The 22,272-nt window shown below is 42.8% G+C and overlaps 1 protein-coding gene across 1 annotated transcript in view; it reads right to left on the bottom strand.

The window, feature by feature from the left end:
• The window catches only part of PPP2R1A (protein phosphatase 2 scaffold subunit Aalpha), a 40,095-nt gene extending 21,514 nt beyond the window's left edge, over positions 1-18,581 (bottom strand). The window contains exons 1-2 of the mRNA XM_063090266.1: positions 18,370-18,581; positions 3,675-3,765 (exon numbers count right to left, since the gene is read on the bottom strand). Of these exons, the coding sequence (XP_062946336.1) occupies positions 3,675-3,765; positions 18,370-18,447 (169 nt within the window). The 5' untranslated portion in view covers positions 18,448-18,581. The remainder of the gene's footprint in view (positions 1-3,674; positions 3,766-18,369) is intronic.
• Between the last annotated feature and the right edge of the window lie 3,691 nt (positions 18,582-22,272).

Here is a 22,272-nt window from a genome sequence, read left to right as displayed (position 1 = left end):
TGCTGGGTCACTTTCTTACCACAACTTCTCATTATGTGTAGTCATCGTCCTCCCTGTTTTATGGTAGGTTGAAATCCTGCTCTATTGTTGACTGGTTGTATGGCTACTCACTTCACCTCTCTGAGCCTGCTTTCTCATCCCCCAAATCACAACAGGGCTGTTCTCACTTCACAGGGTTGTTCTGAGACTGAAGGGAAATAAACGCTTCTGTAAAGAGCACAGCCCATGACCCAGAAAAAGGGTTAGCACCTATTACTCTTCCTTCAGTAAATTTTCACCAGTGTGGCTACATGTACACCACGCTCTTGGGCTCCCTCCCAGCCTGTTTCCCTGGCTCCCTCTGCACACAGTTAAGATCACCCTCCCTGTTTTCTTCGCCTATCTCCTGGAGACTTCATGCATATCCACAGCTTCAACTCTTATTCAACTTCATCTCTAATCCAGACTCCTTTTTCCTGAACTTGAAAAAACATCACAGCAAAGTTAAAGACACATCTCAAAATTACTCTCTTCTAGCTCAGGGAACCTGCATTGAGAGGCCTCTGGAGCAAAACCACAAGGGCAAACCTGAGACTTCTGAGACTACTTTTCATCAGTGTTTACTTGAGTCTTGAAATGGCAGGCTCCTTTACATACTGACTGCAGACACAGATGACCTGACTCGCTGTGGAACCTACCCACATTTCGCAAATTATAAATAGAAAGACCTGGTCTTTTTAACCCAGTGGGGATAATACTTGTATTATGCGGCTGAATAGTGTAGCCACAAAATTCATATGTTGAAGCCCAAATCACCAGTACCTCAGAATGTGACTGTATTTGGAGACAGAGCCTTTAAAGAGGTAATTAAATTAAAATTAGACTACTTGGGTGGGCCCTAGTCCAATAGGACCGGTGTTCCTTACAAGAAGAGGATATTAGGACACCCAGAGAATAGCAGAAATGTGACCATGAGAAAACAAAGCAGCAAGAAGGTGGCCATCTACAAGCCAAGAAGAGAGGCTTGGAACAAATCCTTCCATCACGGTTCTCAGAGGAAACTAACCTTGCTGCTGATCCCTTGAACTTGGAATTCTAGCCACCAGAATGGTGAGGAAATGTTTCTATTGTTTCAGCCACCCAGTCTGTGGTATTTTGTCATGGCAGCCCTAACAAACTAATATAACATGGCAATCTTCCCCTCATAAAACTGATTCTGAATGTAGGTGTGAAGTCAGAGGGCTTTTATAGCTTATTCTGTCTGAAACAGTACCATCTTTTCTGAAAGACACAGTGGATCTGCCATTTCCTGTTCTGAACATTTTACAAGGGCTTGAATGAAGCCCAAAGCCCAGAAATATCTGACATTACTCATTACTTCAACAGCTCAAAGAAATCTTTCTCTGAATCACTGGCTCTTATTCAATCTTATGGCTCCCAAACTACTCTGGCCCACCACAGTTCTTCCCATTTGTATTTTTAATATTATAATATTATATGCGATTCTATAATAAAATGAAGATAAGTTATGTATTAAACTCACTGAATCTTCACAATGACCCTAATAAATATTACATGATTATTACCATTTTACAGACAAGGAAACAAAGTACACCACGGCAGGACTGAACTGAGGCAAGCTGACCCAAGGGTCTTTGCTCTTGGCCGCTGTCTCTCAAGCAGACTTCCTGCCTCTGCCCTTCTCTTGCCCACCCCACACCCTCAGCACAAATTCTGTAAGCATGTAAGGTTTATTTTTCTACATCTAAACTCTTCCCTCCAGCAGCTATCTACAATGGCTGACCTGCTTCATCTATTGAATTTAACCTAAATTGTTCCATCTGGTACTTAAGGCCAGCAAAATTCCAGCCGACCGTCACCCACCTCCCGCAAGGCTCTCTTTGTATCTCTCATCCTGGTGAATCACCCAGGTCATCCTTGCCTCTATTTGCTATTTACTCATGCCAGTCCTCCGCACCTGGCTGCCTTCCCCACTACCACACCACAGAATCACCAGTAGCACATGCTGAGCATTTTCTACAGACCAGGCTCTGTGTGGAGCACTTAATCCTCCCAATAACCCTTTGAGTTAGGTAGTACTTGTGTACCCCTTTACAATGAAGGGAACTGAGGCTAAGGGAGGTGGAGTGGCATATCCGGGTTTTCCCAGCAGGGGGGGTGGCACAGTTGTTTGTTTCAAACCCAGGTCCCTCCAACTTCTTTTTCTCTGCAACTTCTTAACCACTTTATTATCCTGCCATGCCATCTCCCTTGCCCCAGAAGTTCTCCCTGTCTCAGCATTCTAAAACTTCCAAGTTTCTCCAACAGTTTACCAGTAGAAGCTACTTGGTTTGGGATCATCTGTTCAGAGTCACATGTGTAGATACTTACTCCTTATATAGCATTCAGAGTCAGACACACCCGTGCCCTTTAGTCATTCACTGTGTCACTGTGGGCAAGTCACTGTACCTCTTTAGGCCTCAATTTCCCCATGTGTCCATATGTGAGAGGGTAACAATCTCGGCCTCCTTCCTCCCCAGGATCATCACTAGATCCAAGTGAGATGATCAGTTACGAAAGAGTGTCATTAGTGATAAAGTACTCTAAATCTCAAGATGTGATTTTAACTAGTATTACGTATAAAGCATAAAGTAGTAATGAGAATAATGATAACAGAGGATTTATTAATTGGTGGTCTGTCTGTGTCAGACATTGTACTAAATTCTTTACATACATCATCACAGACAGCAGTGTTTAGTAACAGTCTAATAGCAAATACTTAAGCAGCACTTACCACGGTTATAAGTACTTTACAGGTATCTTATTTATTCTTCATATTAGGTTATACTACTATGCCCATTTACCCATGAAGAATCAGAGGCGGGCAGGTATGAAATATCTTGTCCAAAGTCACAGCCCTAGAAAGTGGTAGAGCTGGGATTTGAAATCAATAGTTGGGACCTGGGGTCTGTGCTATTAATCATTAACCAACGCTGTTGAGCTTGGAACCAGAATAACTAGATAAATATCCCCTCAGTCACCTCCTAACTGTATGACCTCTGGCAAATAAGTGAATAACTTCACTTCTCTATGCCTCAGTTTTCTTATCTATAAAATGGGGACAGTAGTATTATCACCCTTAAGGCAATCTTAATCTTAAAGTTAATCTGCTGTGAGGTTAACTCGGTTAATGATGATGGTGACACAGATTAACTGAGTAGAGGCACCATTCTAAACACTATGTGAACTCACTCAATCCTCACAAGAAATGGTTTAGAACACTGCCTGGCACATGGTAAGCATATAATAAATGTTAACAATTATTATTAATATTTAATGCTCACATCACATCAACACTATAGCACATGAATGATCATCCTCACTTTATAGATGAAAAATGTAAGAAATAGTCAAGTAAAGTAACTTGTCTAAAGGCACCCGTTTCTAACTGTTGCAATCCAAACTTGGCTCTATTTGCCTCCAGGACCTTTTCACCAATGCCTGCCTCCATCATTCCAGACCATTCTCTCAGAGCAGAACTGCATTTCTCCTCCAAATCCCTATCCCCACTCCATGTCTAGCGCCGGGCAGACACTTAAAATTTGTTGAATCCACAGTGACGGCTCTCTCTTATCTAGCAGGAATCCCCCCAGTAGTCCCCATTCCAACTGGGTACCAGGAGTCCACCTTGTTACCTGTAAGGAATGGCAGAAGCTCGCTTCGAGTCCTTTCGACTCCGAGGGCCAAGGCGATGGTGGACAGTTTCTTGATGCTGTTGAGGCGAAGCTAATGAGAGAGTAAGAAAAGGACGGGAGAATGTTAGAAATCTCAGACTCAAGGGAGTTCTGACAGCTCTGGACCCAGTCAGCCCCCAGAAGCCTTGCTAAGTATGTGTGAAGATGCTTAATAGTAATTTGGCAAACACCTACCAAGAGACTCTGTGACCTTGAGTGAATCATTAGATAGCAACAATGGTAATCAGTGGCAGCAACAAAAAAAGCAAAAGCATCCTTTGAATCTCACAGAGCCAACACCTACTCAGTTGCACTTTCCAAGACCATGTTGTCTAAAATTATACCACACTTCCCCAGGACTCCCTCTCCTCCTCTCTGATTTATCTCCCTCTCTTGCACTTAGCACCATGTAACATGATGTGTTCTGTACTTTAATAGCAGCAGCCATATTTATAGCATGCTTACTCTGTGCCAGGTCCTGGGCTAAGCATTCACATCCATAATCTCATTTAATTTTTACAATAACCCTATGATGTCAAAGCTATTATAAGTCCTATTTTACAGAGAGAGAGAAACAGACTTAGGGAGCAAAAGTCCCTTCTTAGGGTCAGAGAGTTAAAATGGCATGGAGCAGGGATTTAAACCCAGGACTGCTGGCTAACAGTGATGGTAAAAGAAAAAACAATAACCTTCAGTGTTTGTGAATGTGAAAATAGGGTCTTTGCAGATATCTTTAAGTGAAATGTCTCAAGATGAGAACATCCTGAATTGATGTTGGTGTCCTAAGAAGAGACAGAAAAGGAGAAGACACAGAGATATACAGACAAGAAGACCACGTCAAGACAGAGGGAGAAATCAAGTAATGCCGAGGGACACCAAGAATTGCCAGCAGCCACCAGAAGTCAGGAGAGAGCGACATGGAATGGATCTCCCTCAGATCCTCCAGAGGAACCAATCCTACCAACACCTTGATTTCAGACTTCCAGCCTCCAGAACTGTGAGAGAATGAATTTGTATTCAGCCACACAGTATGTGGTGATTTGTTACAGCAGCCATAGAGAACTAATATATTTGGCTAATACACATAACAGATCTCACACTAAGTGTTTACATATTGAGACCTCATTTGATCCTCTCGATCCTAGGGAGGAAAGCATGACTAATTTCTTTTCATCACTGCAGAAACTAAGGCTAAGAGATGTAAAGACACTGGCCGAAGCAAGCCCTGAGAGAACCTGGGATCCAAATCCAGCTGCTCTGATTGCAGGGCAGGCTGTGAAACCCTCCCCTCTTGTTTCTTCATCTCCACAACAGGCCTCTCCTACCTAGCTCCCAGGGCTGTCGCAAGAATGTAATGAGATCATGCATGTGAGAGTGGGAGGAAACACCCTTGCAAATGAGCAAGGATCACATAGGGGAAATCCTCTCCCTGGAAAGAGAAGCAGAACATGAAGGGACTTGAGGGAGGGGACAGGCAGGAGCTCCTCAGCCTATTCTTTTCCCCGGGTCCCATGTAACTGATTAGAGGTGTGCAAGTGACTGAGCTCCTACATGAGTTGGGTTCTCGGGTCTGGGGGTTTAAGAATATCTTTGGGATCACAGACGAGGATGAGAATCTGATGAAATGCTATAGAGGTCCCTCCTCAGAAAAAAAGCACACGCCAAAATTTTCATACAATTGTCACTGGGCTTTTTGGACCACCTGGAATACAGATGGTCCAAAAACTAACCTTCCTGGCAGTAAAAGGAACTCAGGATAAAGTACTACAAGATCTGCAACTTATTTTTAGCCAAAAAATAAAATGTATATATAGAGATAAAAAACTAAATAGGGCAAACACTAACAAATACTGGGTGGTAAATATTCAGGTGGTATACACAGGTGGTAAATATACAGGTTCTCACTGTATTACACTAGATGTCAGTAAAACTTATATAAATTGCCAGACAGTAAATATTTTCAGCTTCATGGACCACATGGTCTCTGTCCCAACTACTCAACCCTGCCCTTGTGACACAAAAGCAGTTACAGAACGAGAAAATATGTGAACAAGCAAGCATGGCTGTGTTACAATAAAACTTTACTCGCAAAAGCATGCAGTGGGCTGGATTTGGTCCATGGGCTGTAGTTTGTTGAGTCTCGTACTAGTCTTTCAGTGCTCTGTATGTTTGAAAATTTTCATAAGAAAATATTACAGGGAATATTGACCTATTTGCCTATTTCTTTCTTCTTTGTCCTCTCCAAGTTGCATCTTTGTGTTCTTCTCTCAGCTGGGCTATGAGGAAATGTACACATGGGCCAGGGCCAGAAAAGGTGAGCAGCAGCCCTGAGGACAATGAGATGGTGGCAGGGAATAATCATAATAATAATCATAATGCCAGTAACAATGCCAACGAACATTTACTGATTGTTTACTATGTGCTCGGCAGCATTCCAAGTGCTTGACATGAATAATTAACACATTTAATCCTTGGAAACTATGCTCTGAGGTATTGCTCCTAGAATCCTCATTTCACAAGTGAAGGATACTGACACACAGAGAAACTGTCACTTGCTGGGAAGCAACGGGGCCACAACCAAAACCAGGCAGTCTGACTCAATTTCAACATCACACAGTCATTTAGGAAAAATGCCCAAAGGGTGAGCCCATAAGAATCGGGCTGCCTCTCCCATGGTGGAGAGCCTCCTTCCACTGCTGTCCTTGCAGATTCTAGTTTTGGTTTCATTAATAATGACCACTGGTTTCTTGAACCAGACAGCACTGTGAATGCTCTAGAAAGGTGGCATCAAGTGGTGATTTAGAGCCATGCCATCAAGGTTCAAGGCTAAGCTGTTTACATATTAGCTATGGGATGTTGGGCAATCTTTGCAACTTTCTGAGCCTCAATTTTCTCATCTGTGAAATGGGGATGATGGTAATACCTACCCATAGAGGGTTATCATGAGTACAAAGTGACATACTACAGGCCACACCCTAACACCAGAGGAACATCAATAATGGATGTTGTGGCAACTTCATCCTGTTGACAGCATCCTGATTTTGCTTGGATTACCAAGGATATGTGTGGCAGCTGGCTAGTTGTCCACCAATGTCTCTTTTCCTTTCTTTCACAATGACAGAACAATAAAAGCACATATTTCCATAGTACTTACTATGCTCCAGGAGCTGTTCTGAATGCTTTAATGTTTTAATTCATTTGATCCTTACAATCCCATGAGGGAAATACAGGATCACCCATCTATGCCAGTGAAAACAAAGGCACAAGGAAATTAAGTAACCTTACACGGCTCACAGTGGCAGAGCCAGGATATGAACCCAAGCCACCAGGCTCTTAACCAGTACCATGAATTTTTTTTTTTTTTTTTTTTTAATTTTTGGGAGGGTGGTGGTGCCATGGACCCCTTTAGCAGATCTAATAATGACCACAATTTTCAAATAGAGGTGACCATAAGCAATATATACAACAGCTGAAACAAGACATGAACACAGTCATTATTTACACTGGAGACAGTCATAGGTTTTGCTAACACTATTGATAATATGCTACTGTGATATTATAATTCATAATATAAAAATATATCTATATAATTCATAATAGAAGGAAATTAATGTTAAGTTAGAGGTTAGTGAAAATAAAGATGTTATTTTTCCCATCCAAATTCATAGACCTGCCTGGGATTTACAGATGAGCCCCAGATTAAGAGCTCCTGCACTGGGCTACACTGCCATTCATAAACCTTGGTTTTCAGCTATGCACATGACCCCCTGGAAAAGACATTTCCTTTTTTTTTTTTTTTTTTTTTTTGGAAAAGACATTTCCAAATCACCTTTGCATTTGGATGTGACTATGACACTAACATCTGGCTAGTGAAATCCAAGTGGAAATGATATGTGCAACTTGTAGGAAATGTCCTTATGGTGGGATGGGGTCACCCCCTTCTTCACTCCTTCCTGTCTGGAATGAGCCTGTAATGACTGGGCTTCAGCAGCCATTTTGGGGCCTTGAGATAACCTGGGGGGCAAGGGGGTAGAGCTGGAAGGATAGAAGATATGCAAGCAGAGTACAATGTTTACAGCCTGGGACCATAACACCATGGAGTGCCACGGCAGCTTGGACTGCCACCAGACTTTGATCATCAGTCAGAAATAAACTTCAAGCTCATTTAAGCTCTCTTATTTAAAGTTTTCCTATTACTTACAGCCAAACTTAATCCCAATTAACTCAGCACATTACCTAGCTCTGGACAAAGAGACATAAGGGCAAATCAGCGGAGGAACTTCAAGGATTTTCCTCCTTGATAAAAGGAGAAAGAACCTCTCTGTCCTAGGCTTGCCCTTTGCTTTCAGTGTGGTTCCAAGAGGACAGCAGATGGCTGCAGCAATCTTATGACCACATGAGGCAGGTCAAAAGAACGACATACTCTGACCCAATTCTGTGATATCCTTGAGCTGCTGAACTTGTTATATGAGGGGAAAAAAATGAACTCTTACTTATTTAAACTACTCTTGGATGGGTTCTCTTTAACATTCCTGACAGATAAGCTATTAATAACATCAGTAAGAACCTTTACTGTCCCTGATCATGTCATGCCCTGAAAAGATTTCCCTGTGCACTATCTCCAAAGTGTGCCCCCAACTAAGCACCCACATGGTTCCATGACAGCACTCATCATCCTGGATGGGGACTGTCTGTGTCCCTAGCAGGCCTCAGCACAGAGTCTAGTACACAGAGACTCAATAAATAAAATTCCCCTTCCCCACTACATGCATCTGTGCTGAGGCCCACCTGGCATTCAATCCACAGAGCCTTCCCTTATAAGTGTACACAGTATGATCCTGCAAGTCGTATGTCTTCCCTTCAAAATCAGAATAAAAGCCAAGGCCCAACATGATCTGGCCCCTGTCTACTGATCCATTCTCACTTCCTGCCATTCCCCTTCACTGAGCCTGTCACAGTGGTTTCCCTGATAGCAACCAAAACAAACAAAAGCCCTGTGCATTCCCAGGTCAGGTCTTCACACTTGCTGACTTGCTGTTTACTCAGCCTGGTATACTCTTCCCAGATGCTCCAGGGCCCCTTCCTTACTTCATGAGGTCTCTGCTCAATCTTCACCATATGACTATCATAGGTAAAGCAGCACCCTCCTTCCCACCCCCCACCCCCTCACTCTGCACATCTTAACTCTTATTTCTTCCCAACATGTATATGTTGGTTTGTTATTTCTCCTTCCCCCCTAGAATATGAGCTCCACAAGGGCAAGGGGTTTGGTCTTCTTCACTCTGTGCCCCAAGAACCTAGGACAATGCCTGGTACAAAATAAGTGCCCAATAAACATTTGCAGGATTAATTTTTTGTAAAATAAAAATAATATAGATGTTATATATGGGGGAAAAAAACCTAGAAGCAAACAGTTACTGTTTGGTATAGCTAGTAGCTGATAATAGGGGGATGGGTTGGGGGTCTGTAATGTGTGTGCTTTGACAAGGGCCCAGGGAAACACTCAGTGAATGACAGAAGTGTCTCTCTACTTCCCATAAAGTCCTAAAGTCTATAAACCCTCCTTCTCCTTCCATGAAGGATCACGCTTTTAAAGAAAATAACGTGTAGATGTGTCTGAAAAACTAATCACCCACCTGATAACTGTTTAGCATCATTGAGAAGAATGGGCCTCACAATCTCTTATTTCTGCGGCATTTAAATCATTTAAATTTTTTTTTAAACTCTGACTTTACCACTTATTAGCTAAGGGTCCCAGGCAAGTCCTAAGCATCTTGGAGCTTCAGTTTCCTCACTGTAAAATGGGAATTACAAAAATGCCTGCTTCATAGGACTGCTGGGATGATCAAATAAGGAAAACAGACACACAGCACGTAGCAAGCACTCAAATGTCAGCTGTTATTATTTCTCATGTTTTTGTACTGAAAGAAAAATGTAAATAGAAGGGGAAAAAAAGTAATTTCCCCATCCTCTTGGGAACCACTGCAATAAGAAATGCTTCTCATAGTTTGCCTGGCATTATAATTATTTATAGATAGGCTGGCCCGTAGCTCCCTCGGGAGAATGTGGTGATGGAACACCAAGGCCATGGGTTTGGATCCCAAATAGGGATGGCCCCATATAGGGTGAGCGTGGTGCTGATAACACCAAGTCAAGGGTTAAGATACCCTTACCGGTCATCTTTAAAAAAAAAAAAAAAAAATTATTTATGGATGTGCTTGTTTCCCCATTTGGAAGGTGACTTGTCTCTGGGATGTGTTCTAGCCAACTAAGCCAACCGGCCAGTCCCTTAACTGGGGATTCTTGAACTAGAATCTGGTACAGGGCTGGGCACATTAAAAAACATAAAAATAAACAATTTTTAAAGGTTTTAAAAAACCCAACAACCATTTTAGAGAGTGCTTACTATGTGCCAGGTACAAAGCTAAGTATTTAAACATATTCTTTCTTATAACAAACATTATGAGGCAGATACTACCTCTACATTCATTTTGCAGACGAGGAAACTAAGCACAGAAAGAGGAAGGCAGGTCACTCAGTCAATTTATGGCACAGCCTGGAACTGAACCCATGTTCTTTACCATCGTCCTCTACCAATTTCTTTTTTGTAAGCTCTCAGAGGACAACCTTATTCCTAAGTTCTGCTTCACTAAATCACTACACACTCTACAAAAAGCCAGAGCTTATAACATCATGTTTCCAAGATGTAGACACAGGGGCATTCTGCAATGTCTTAGACAGTAGTCCATAACTGCTGTATCTTTACAGCAATTAATCCTCACAACCCTGTCAGGTATGTCTTCCATCCTTTTATCATTTAATAAGAAAACCAAGACCCAAAAGGGTTGAGTAACTTCTAAAGTGACCAGACCAGGATTTGAACCCTGGTTTGCTTCCACCCATGGCACTGCCTCTTCTGTGTCACCTCCAGGCCTAGATTCTGTCTCTACAGGGGGCCTGTAGCTCAGTGGTGAAGTGTGCTCTGAAGCCCAGTGCCCTGCTAAATCCCAGTTTCACCACTTACTAGGTTGTGTGACATTTACACATGGGAAGAATTTCAGACTGAAGATTCGTGGCTAAATCCAGAATCTGATTTAAAACAAGCCAACTGTAAAAGGGCACTTCTGAAATAATCAATAATCACGGAAATCTGATTATGGATTGAATATTAGACAATACCAAGGAATCGCTTTGTTAGGTGGGAACATGACAGTGTAGTTATAAAAATGTCCATTGTTTTAGAGGTGCATACTGAAGAATGTAGGAGAAAATGTTTGAAGGTAAGATTTTAAAAATACTTCAGCAAAATTAAAGAGAGAGGGGCAGGCAGAGTGAGGAACAAGTGAACAGATGTAGCAAAATTTTTTAAAATTCTGAATCTGGGTGTTTGGTACTATTTTCTAAAATTAGGGATATATTTGAAATTTAACAAAAAAAAAAATTAAGAGAAAAAGAATTAGCACCTATCTCAGATGCCTTTTGTGAGGATCAATTAATAAATACAAACGTTGTGCTAGATTGCCCACTGAATAAACAGGTAAGAATCTGTGCAGTTGCTGACACTTCTTGTTACACATGGATGAATACATTGGATATTATACTCAGTTGCAGGGGATTGAAAAATGGTTAAAATGAGTAGACTCTTCATCTGCCTTATTCTTTAATCTATTTGATATTGGTTTGTTTGCTCCCTAGAGACCCTGGCTAAGGAGCATACCCCAAACCCTTGGTATTATTCTCCTGATGGTCAAAATAGTAGTCTCCCTGGTATACTGTATTCTCTCTAGCATTATAAATGTTTGCATGCAGCCATCTGTGGAATGTCAAATGATTTTTCTTTGAATGGAATGACAAAAAGTCAAAGAAAGCATGATTATGAGGACAGTGTACCCTAAAAAAGACATGTTGAGACTGGAAACCTACAATGATGGTAACTGAGAGTGGTGCTAATGCCCTAAGTTTTGGTCACACTCTCACCTAGGTGAGAACCTGACCAAAAGGGGGGAATTATTAAATAAAAATTATGGAAAGCCATTGTTTTGGACTGAGCTACTGCACTAGTCCCCAACACATCAGACCAAACCAAAATGGAGTCGCTCATGTTAAGTGGTACATAATCATCAAACAAAAACTTTAAGAGGGCAGACAGATCTCAAAACAGACCGATTTTTTTCTCCTGAAAACAGGAGAGTCCAGCATAACAAGAAAGGTCCCTCTACTCTAATGCTTATGAAAAAACAACTTGATGTTAATCTGTTTTTTTTTCTATTGTTGTTTTCCTGATCCCACCTTATAAAACCTACCGTTCTGCTATTTCCCAGTGGAATTTGAGACCAAATAAGTCCATTTACAATGATGACAGAGTGATGTCAGTGCCTAAGGGTTGGTCAATCTCTCAAAATTGTGAAGTTAACCAACAGGGGGGGAATTGCTAAGTTTGGCCTAAAGGTGTCTTCAGACATAATGATGTGTAACCGGACTAACCTACTCTTGTAAACTAACCTGTGCAAACAGACTATAACCTACTCTTGTAACAAGCAGCTGAGTCTCGGCCAATTACAGGCAGCCAACTGTTCTGTACCTCACTTCCATTTTCTGTATGTCACTTCCCTTTTTTCTGCCTATAAATCTTAACTGACCACGTGGCAATAGCAGAGTTGCTCCAAATCTGTTCTGATAATGGGGGCTGCCTGATTTGCAAATTGTTCTGCTCAAATTAAACTGTTAAATAAAAAAAAAAATTAATACATACAAAGTAGCCTGTTCAACATATAGCAGGGTTTCTCAATCTCAGTCCTACTGACATTTGGGGCTGGATAATCCTTCATTGTGGGGGGCTGTCCTGCGCACGGCAGGATACTGCACAGCATCACCGGCCCCTACCCACTAGATGCCAGCAACACTCCTCACCAGTCAAGATCATGAAAAAATGTCTCCAGACATTGTCAGATGTCCCCCGGGGCACAAAATTACCCCAGGTTGAGAACCACTGCTCTCCAGTAACGCATTAAAATCGTTTTTTTAAAAATGCGCCAGGTACCTTTGACAGATGAAGCCCCCATTATTTCACCACCACCATCAACACAACTGCTACTGACCAATATTTACTGAACACAGAATATATCAAGCACTGTTATCTAAGCACTTTACATGTGATAACCCATTTAAGCCTCACAACAATCCCAGGAGCTGCTAAATTACAAAATTATCCCCATTTTACAGATGAGAGAACTGAGGCTCAAAGAGTGTAAGTAACACAGAAACCTGGCCTCTCAACCAGTGGATCCCATTTTAAGAAACACAACACCCCAAAACACCCCTGGGATATTGCAATCTGGCCTCTGCCTCTTATTGGCTTGGGGGATGGAGTGCTTAGGCAAGAGATGGAAACCTTATGAATTTGTGGCAGTGTGGAGAACTGAACCCATGTTCCTTTTTATTTTTATTTTTTGGTGGCTGGCCAGTGCAGCGATCCAAACCACTGACCTTGGTTTTACAACACCATGCTCTAACCAACTGAGCTGGGAACGGCCAGCTCAACCCATGTTCTTCACCATCATCCTCTACCACACTTTCCCAAGTATAAGACCATTACCTATCATGACGACTGAACTAGGTCATCACTTACTGAATGCCTTTTCTGAGGCAGCCACTTAACATGCCAATTTCATTGTATCTTCACAACCAGGTAGGCGCTTATTCCTCATCATTATCTGTTTTTTGCAGATGGGGGAAAAAAGAAGGAAACGTACTGCTCCAAGGGCACACGGGGCCGAACTGGCAAAGCTGGTGTTCAAACCTCAGTCATTCTCAACTCCTCCCTCTACATCACCCACCACATGACATCCAAACCTTCAGCAAATCCCATCAGCCCTCCTTCTCAATACATCCTGAATCCAACCACCTTTCCCCACCTATATGCTAACACGGATCCTGGGTGTTCTGTAATGGCATCTCAATAGGTTCTACCTGTTCCTGCCCAACCCCTACTTAACAGCAAGAGGGATCCTTAAGAATTCAGTCAGAACACCTCATTCTTCTACTCAAAGCTTTGCAATGGCTTCCTCTACCCCTGCCCCCTCTTGCCAGTTTTTGCCCTGGCCTACAGACCTCAACCTAGTCCTTACCTCCCACCACTTTTCGAATCACTCTGCTTCAGCCACACCAGACTTTTTGCTATTCTTTGAACATATCAAGCATGCTCCCACTCATGGCCTCTGCATCAACTGTTCCTTCTGCCTGGACTGCTCTTCCTCCTCCTGTTCATTCTCTCTTATTTCATTCAAGTCCTTGCTCAACATCACTGCCTCAGAAACACCTTCTCTAACCTTCCTATCTGAAACGGTAGCACTGGGATTGGTTAGTTAGCTCAACAGGTAGAGCATGGTGCTTATCACACCAAGGTCAAGGGTTCAGATCACCTTACCAGCCAACTGCCAAAAAAATAAAAAATAAAAATAAAACAGCAGCCCTGAGCTCACTATTCTCCCTGTCCCTGCCTTATTTTCTTCTTAACAATTACTGCTACTGGCATGTTATAGAACTACTATCTATCTCTCCTACTAGAATGTAAGCCCCACAAGGGCAGCAGATTAACCGTTTTGCTCCCTACTGTACCTCTCTCTAGTATCTCAAACATTGCCTGGCACCTAGGAGATGTTGAATAAATATCTGCAGAAAGAATAAATTAAGACTACAGCATTTCATATCCCATGTTCTTTCTAGTATCCTGAACTGTCACATTAAGACACGATTAAAACATCTGGCACATGGATATAGTCAGCAATGATTTTCCCCACCCCAAATTCTATTCCACCCTCAGGTCCTACTTCCTTTGGTATTCTTTCCTGGCTCTTCCACTTCTCAGCTGCATGGCTTTGGCCAAAGTTATTTACCTTTGCTGTGCTTCAGTTTCCTCATCTGGAAAATGTAAATAAGTACGGGACCTATTTCAAAGGATGGTTGTGAGAATTCAATAAGATCATAAATGTTATGCCCTTGTACAGCACCCAGTATAGAGCAAGCACCCAATAATTTGGTAGAGAGATGGTTTAAGTCAGGGGTTGGCAAATTTTTTCCTGCAATGGGCCACACAGTAAATATTTCAGGCTTTGAGCGCCAGATCATCTCTGTTACAACTACTCAACTTTGCTGTGTAGCACAAAAGCAGCCATAAACAATAAGTAAATGAATGGGTGTTATCTGAGTTTTTTTTAAAAAAACAAAAAACTTTTATTTAAAAAAGCAAGCCTAGGGCCACAGGCAGCTGTTTGCCAATCCCTGGTTTAAATTACAGATCCCAAGGTCCTTCCGAGATAAGGCCTTGACTTTCTCTTCAATTTCATCTCCCAGCATCAACAGCTCATTCCCTTGGCTCCAATGGCTTTCCTGCTGTTCCCAGAACCCACTCCGCATATTCATGCCCCGTGACCTTTGCACCTGTTTCCTCTGCCTGGAATGCTATTCCCCAGATATCCATGGGGGCCTTCTCTCTCCCATCACTTCTCTGTTCAAATGTCCCCTTCCCTGGCCATTCTATCTAAAACTGTAATACATTCTCCCATACTCCCCATACTCATCCTTGCTTTATTTTTCTCCATAGTACTTATCACTATCTACCGTCATCTACATTGTACTAGTTTGTTTCTTGTCTGCTTCCACAAGAAAGTGAGCTCCAGGAGGGCAGATTTTTGCCTATGGTTCACTGCTTTGGCCTCATCCTTCAGATCAATAGCTAGCACACAGTAGATACTTATAAATATTTGTTGAGTGAGTAGTACCCCTTCACTGACCTCAGTACAATAAAAGAATAAACAAAAAGAAAGTTAAATCACTTGAAACTAAAACAAAAAAACACTTCACCACCATCCTTAACCTCCTACAACTTTCCCCCCTCAATCTCTGATTTCCAACCACAGCAACTGTGGTAGACAGAATAATGTCCCCCAAAGAAATCTATGTCCTAATCCCCAGAACCTGTGAATATGCTACCTCACATGGCAAAAGGGATTTTGCAGATGTGATTAAGGTTAAGAACCTCGAGATGGGGAAATGATCCTTGATTATGTGTGGACCCAATGTAATCACATGGATCTTTAAAATCAGAGACCCTTTCCTGTGGTCAGAAGGAGATGTAACTATGGAAGAATGGTCAGGGAGATGCAACATTGCTGTCTTTGAAGATAAAGGAGCCCCAAGCCAAGGAATGTGGGCAGCCTTTATAAGCTGGAAAAGTCAAGGAAACAGATTCTCCACTAGAGCCTCCAGAAAGGAAAATAGCCCTCCCAACACCTTGATTTTAGACCATTGAGACCCATGTTAGACCTCTGACCTCCAGAACTGTAGTATAATAAACCTGTGGGGTTTTTATGCCACTAAATTTATGGCAACTTGTTACAGCAGTCATAGAAAACTAATACACTGACCAAAGATACCAAGCTTGTTCCTGCCTCAGGTTTTCCCTTGAAACAGCTTCTTTCGACCTCAGCACTAAGGACATTTTGGGCCTGATCATTTTCTGGTGTGGGTGTTGTGCTGTCAACTGTAGGATGTTTAGCAGCATCCCTGACTCTACTCACCAGATGCCAGCAGCAATCCCCAGTTATGACAACCAAAAATGTCTCCAGACATTGCCAAATGTCCCCTGGTGGGCAAAATCATCCTACATTGAGAGCTACAGCCATTACACATTTGCTCCCTCTTCCTGGAAGGCAACCACCTTCTTCCCCATGTTCTTCCAATCTGGTCTCAAACTTTGCGTCCTCAGAGGGACCTTCCCTGAATGACCTTCTTAAAATGGATCTTCCCTACCCCATTTTGTACTTGCTGTGCCCTCAGCCCAGCAAGTCTCATTAGATCCTTTCCTTGCCTTCCATCAGGTGTTTTTCTCAAACATCTCCTTCCCTGTAAGGCCTCCCCTGACCACTCTTTACAAGTGCATCCCTCTGGGCCAGCCTGTGGCTCACTTGGGAGAGTGTGGTGTTGATAACACCAAGTCAAGGGTTAAGATCCCCTTACCAGTCATTTTTTAAATAAATAAATAATAAAAAAATAAAAGTGCATCCCTCTTATTTTTATTATTTTTCTCTGTAACACTGATCCCCACCTAACAAAGTACACATTTTACTTAAAGTCTTGTTTATTGTGTCTCCCCTCACTACAGGGTAAACTCTCTGAGGCCAGGAGTTTTGGTTTGTCTTGTTGCCTGCTATCCACCAGTGCCTAGAACAGCGTCTTGCTGAGTAGAGGCCCAATAAATATTGATTTTTCACAACATCCTGTTTGTTTCCTTCCCACCATTTCTTATGCATGTTAATAACATTTAGCTCTGTTTAGCTGTTTCACACCTGGGTCCTGTATAGCAACTGGTGTCACCACTATATCCCCAGCACCATACGTGACACCTGGCAGGTATTTATTGAACGAATGAATTTTTTCAACAGCCCTACGAACTAGATAATTATCCCCATTTGAGAGAAGAGGAAGCCAAGGCTTAGAGAGATTAACTAACTTGCCCATGTCAATCAGCAAGACGTGGAAGGGCCAGGAGTACAACCACAACCTGTCTGACACCAGAACCAGAGTCATACACCGGAACCTCAGAGGGTGCACCCAGGTTCGGAAGGTTTCTCAGTGCATCAAGCTCAATTTTATATAGAGAGAAATTGAGGCCTAAAAGGAGGACGAGAGCTCTTAAATCACCACTCCCAACAATTACAGTTAACATTTATTGGATTCTTACAGTAGACCAGACACCGTTCTATTTTACTTGTATTATTAACTCGGCCAGTCCCTCACAACTACCCAGCGAGACCGGGACTATTATTAACCCATATTTCGTGTAATACAGAAGCCCAGAGCAGTGAGTAATTTGCACAAGGTCAGGCAGCGGGTGGGATGAGGACCTGCAGTCCTAACTCTTCTCAATCCTACGCCAGGCGGTCTCAGGGCCCTGGGCAACCCTGTCTCACTCACCAGGAATATGTTAGCGCGCTAGATAAACTGCCCAGCCCCTAGTCAATTGGAGGATCCCAAAGTGGGGGTGGGGGGGAGGGAGGCAGGTTTCTACAACTTAATTCGCTCCTAAATCTGGCTAGTTTCCCCCTTGGGGGAGGAAGTGTTTCGCGTCCCCCTTAAAGTATCTACACCAAAATTAGAGACGTAGGGCAGAAATTGGGATGGCAGCCTTCGCCTCTCAGTCCCGATTTGGCCCAGCTGTCGAAACCCAGAAAAGAGTAGACCTATCCGGTTCCGTACCAAACAGGAGGCCCCTCCCCCACTCGGAGCAGGTCAAACGCCTTTCCCATACCCAAGGGGCCATTTGGAGGCCGCCGCCAATCATGGACACTCTCCTCTCCCCCACCCGGCCCACCGACCCCCGACCTGGCCGTGGCCTACCAAGTCAGGAGTCGCCGCGCGAACTCTGCAGGCCCGGGACCCTCGAGGTTCGCCCTGGCCCCCGCCCTCCCCTGGGCCGACACCCAATCAGGGGTGCCATCTCTTAGAATCCTAGGACGCGGAGAGATGAGAGCAGGACGCTGATTGGCCGCCATCCCCTTCCGCCTCTCCCAGCGAACGCTGAGCTTTCTCCGCGAGGGCCTCCTGTGCCCCCATGTACCCCTCCCTGTCTTCCCCAAGTTCCCTGTAGCCTCCGGACCTGAACATCCTCGTTGCGGAGTTCGTCTATGAGGACGGCGATGGGGTACAGCGAGTCGTCACCGTCGGCCGCCGCCATCTTGGCTCCGTCCCGTTCCTGTCAGACTGCGGCCAGCACTGTATTGAAACGGCGATAGGGAGGGGCAGGGCTGTGAGAAGGAAAGACAGGCGTGGGGGTGTCCGAGCCTCTTTACAGGGGCTGCCCCACAGTCATTGGCCACGCAACTCCGGGCAGAGCCCGTGTTTCTTTGGTCCGGAAAAATGAAGTCCCGCCCACTGCCCATTTGCCATTGGTCGAATGAACGAGATTTGGTTTGCCAGAGTCTAGGAGGAGGGAAAGAAGCGGAAGTATGCGGTATCTTAGCAACCAAGATTGTACCGCCTACGTTGCCATTAACAACAGTCGAGACGAGCAGTTGATTCTATCTAATGAGGGGCGGAATTGGGAGGAATCGAAGCCTGCCATTCGGCGAGTTCGGGAGAAGGCTTCTGCGCGTGCGTCGCTCGTACTACGTGACGTCATGCGGGGAGTGGGACGGCCTGCAGGTTCTGGTTTGTAAGGCAGTGGCTCGAGTGCTTGGTGGACGGACTCCTGGCACCTTTGTGCGGGAGGAGGACGGAGTGAGTCCTTGGTTTATGATTGGTTTATGCTGAGACCCAGAAAAGGGGGTAACTTGCTTGCTCTCAGGATAAAAGGCAAGCCTCTCGGGCTGGTCTTTGTCTAGACACATCTCCCACCTCCCCTTTTCACACTTCAGTTGTCCACGAAAATTAGAGTTGCCTGAGCACGTCTTGCTTTTTCATGCCAACAAACCTCTTTGCCCAAGCCGTACTTAACTGCTTGGAGTGCAGCCCCTATTCACTTGTCAGATCTCTACGTAAATATCTCCCCTTCCCTGCCTTCCCTGCCTCTTTTCATCCTGTCTTCTAGGCCTCCAGAGCCACAGAGGCCTCTTCTTTCTCCTTCTCCCAAAATTATCACTGAGGCTGGAGCTGTAACCATGCCTATCTCCTCCACAGAGTGGTAGCACGGATCTGACTAGTCTGTTCCAAGCCTCACTCAACCCAGCCCCCCACCCGTAATCTTAGGACAACCTTAACTGAGGGGGTTAGAGGATGGGATGGGAAGGTCTGGGATGCTCCTTTCCCCTTTACTGCGGCACTTGAAAGGCTGGGCTGAATTAGAACTCCTTGGCAGGTCTGAATATCTCAAGCATCTATTCCAATCACCGTTACCCACTCCAGGTACGAAACTACTTCACATAAAAGCGGGGAGGGTGTTGGGATATTTCAGTCCCTGCCCTCTATATTCAAGGATTACCCACTCCTACCCCAGCCCAGTGAGGCTACGGATCTTGTTAACTAAGTTGACCGCTCTGGTGTCAGTTTGCTTGGGATCTTGTGCTAGGGGACTTTTTAGTGCCTAGGGCCTAGGAATTTTCAAGGGACTATGAGGTTTTACTATCTCAGAAACAAAAAGAACAAATTATTGGCTCCAAAGTGCCAGAACAAAACTAAACCTTAATAAATATTTAAGAAATATCTGCACAAGTATATCATCAACGCCGATGATAATAGCTATGGTAAAATGTACTCAATGAATTTAATTCATTTAACTCTCTCAACAACTCTGTGTGGTAAGTGAAGTACCAGTATCGACCTCATTTTATGGCTGAGGAAACTGAAGCATGAAGAAGTTGGAGAATTTATCCAAGATCTCATAGATAGTAATAGCAGTGCTAGGATTTGAACCTGGGCAGTCCGACTCCAAAGTCCTGCTTGACTAAAATGCAAATTTTATATAATGATATAAAAATTATATTTAATGTGGGATTTGAGATTGTTTTACTATGCCTGAGTTCATGTGTGTGTGTGAGGAGGGGGCTGCACAAAAGCAAGAGATTCTGGGACTAGGAAACTTTCCTAAGTTTAGGTCTCGGGCTTTCCTTTCCTGATCCTCAGTTTCTATGTGTGTAAAATGGGAAAGTCCACCATATGAGAAATGGTTGCGTGAAATGTGGAGCATGCCAATGATGGATTATTAAACAACTATTTATAAGAACCAGTTAGATCCATATGTATGGAATAAGAGGAATATTGAAGAATAAAAGGAATATTGACGATATATGTTAAATGAAAAAATAGAAGGTTCAGAGTGTCTTAGTTCAGGCTGCTATAATGGAATGCCACATACTGGATGGCTTATAAACAACAGAAATTTATTTCTCACAGTTGTGGAGGCTAGGAAGTCTGAGATCAAGGCACCAGCAATTCGATGTCTGCTGAGTGTCTGCTTTCTGGTTCATAGATGGTGCCTTCTAGCTGTGGCCTCACATGATGGAAGGAAGAATTAAGATCTCTCAGGATTCTTAAAAGGACCTTAATCCCATTCATGAGGGCACCACTCTCATGACCCAATCACCTTCAAAGGTCTCACCACCACCTATTACCGTCAACGTTGGTGATTAGACTTCAATATATAAAGTTTTAAGAGATGCAAACACTAAGTCTATATCACAGAATAATGACTGGTATGAAGGATTATGTATGTGTGTGTACATGTGTATATTTCCATAATAATGGGAACAGCTCCAGAAGACTACGAATCATGGTATTATAGTATTGCTTACTTTGGGGGTAATGGTGGTGGGAATTGAAAAGGTTGAGGGAAAAATTGCTCTGTTTTTTTAAAGCTTCATTTTATTTTTACTTTATCTGAACATTTACAATAAGCAAATATTGCTTTTGTAATTAAAACAAAATTCAATAAAGTAACAAACAATCTCCATGAACTCTTGATATACATTAAAAACATTAACCACCCTTTTGCTGCAAATATGTTGTTACCAGTTTAATATTGGGTATTTTTGTTATTGTCCTGTACACAAATCTTTTTTTCCCTATTCGTATCCCTTTCACTTTCCCTTCTTATATTCTGTGTTGCTTACGAATTTAGGAATTCCTCCCTCACCTTAGGTGTTTGATAAATATTTTTTCTATCATCTAGTTTCACTATGATTATATTTTTTATAATCTTTATGATTATGATTATATTTTTACTTTTGTCTCTTTAATACACTTTATTTGTGGCTATAGTGTAGAGGGGAATTGAAAGAAATCCCAGAAACACCCCCTATTGTATATAACTTCATATGTGATAAAGACAGAATCACAGATGAATGGGAGAGAAGAGGATTATTCTTGTGGATCTGGACTGATGGATACAGTTTGGTAATCCCAGAAAGTGGCTGGTGGACACCTCTGTACCAATCGCTACTTGTTTCCCAACAGTCAGCCCCTTTCTTCTCATGAGCTATGACCCCACTATATCCAAGATCTACTTTGCTTGGATAAGGGATGCAAAATCCCCTAATCTTATCAAAAATACATAAATTGTCTGTTTTGCGTGATGTTCAGTCATTTATTCACTCATGCTCATCTGAGTCTTAAGCATAATTGTGAACCAGCCGCATCGCAAGAGAGTGGTAGAACAAGACAGACTAAGCTTCTGTCCCAATAATAAACATCAAATAGCAATAGTAAATGAAATATTATGTAATTATTGTGAAATTGCTTATATAATTGAAGTTTTACTGTTAGTTGCGATGAAGAAGTTCATAATAAAGTCTATACCATAATAATAGAGTAGGTCCAGAAACAATCTGGAGATTACAGAGGAATCTTGGAGAATATAACTTTAAATTTAACTTATTAAATTTTTTCTGAAATTAACTGGACATGGACAAAGTTTCATAAAAATAGAACTACATGTGAAATAGTCATTCAAGTAATGGAAGAAAAAACTGTCCCACAGAATAATGAAGTGGCCTGACGTGAACCTGGAGAGTTATTCAGTTTCAGAGAGTAGATGCATTGAAGGACATGGTATGAATTTTGTATGTTA

This window comes from Cynocephalus volans, chromosome 3, assembly GCF_027409185.1.
Source record: "Cynocephalus volans isolate mCynVol1 chromosome 3, mCynVol1.pri, whole genome shotgun sequence".
Lineage (NCBI taxonomy): Eukaryota > Metazoa > Chordata > Mammalia > Dermoptera > Cynocephalidae > Cynocephalus > Cynocephalus volans.
Note: the sequence above shows the minus strand (reverse complement) of the source record. Positions and strands in the feature narration are given on the sequence as shown.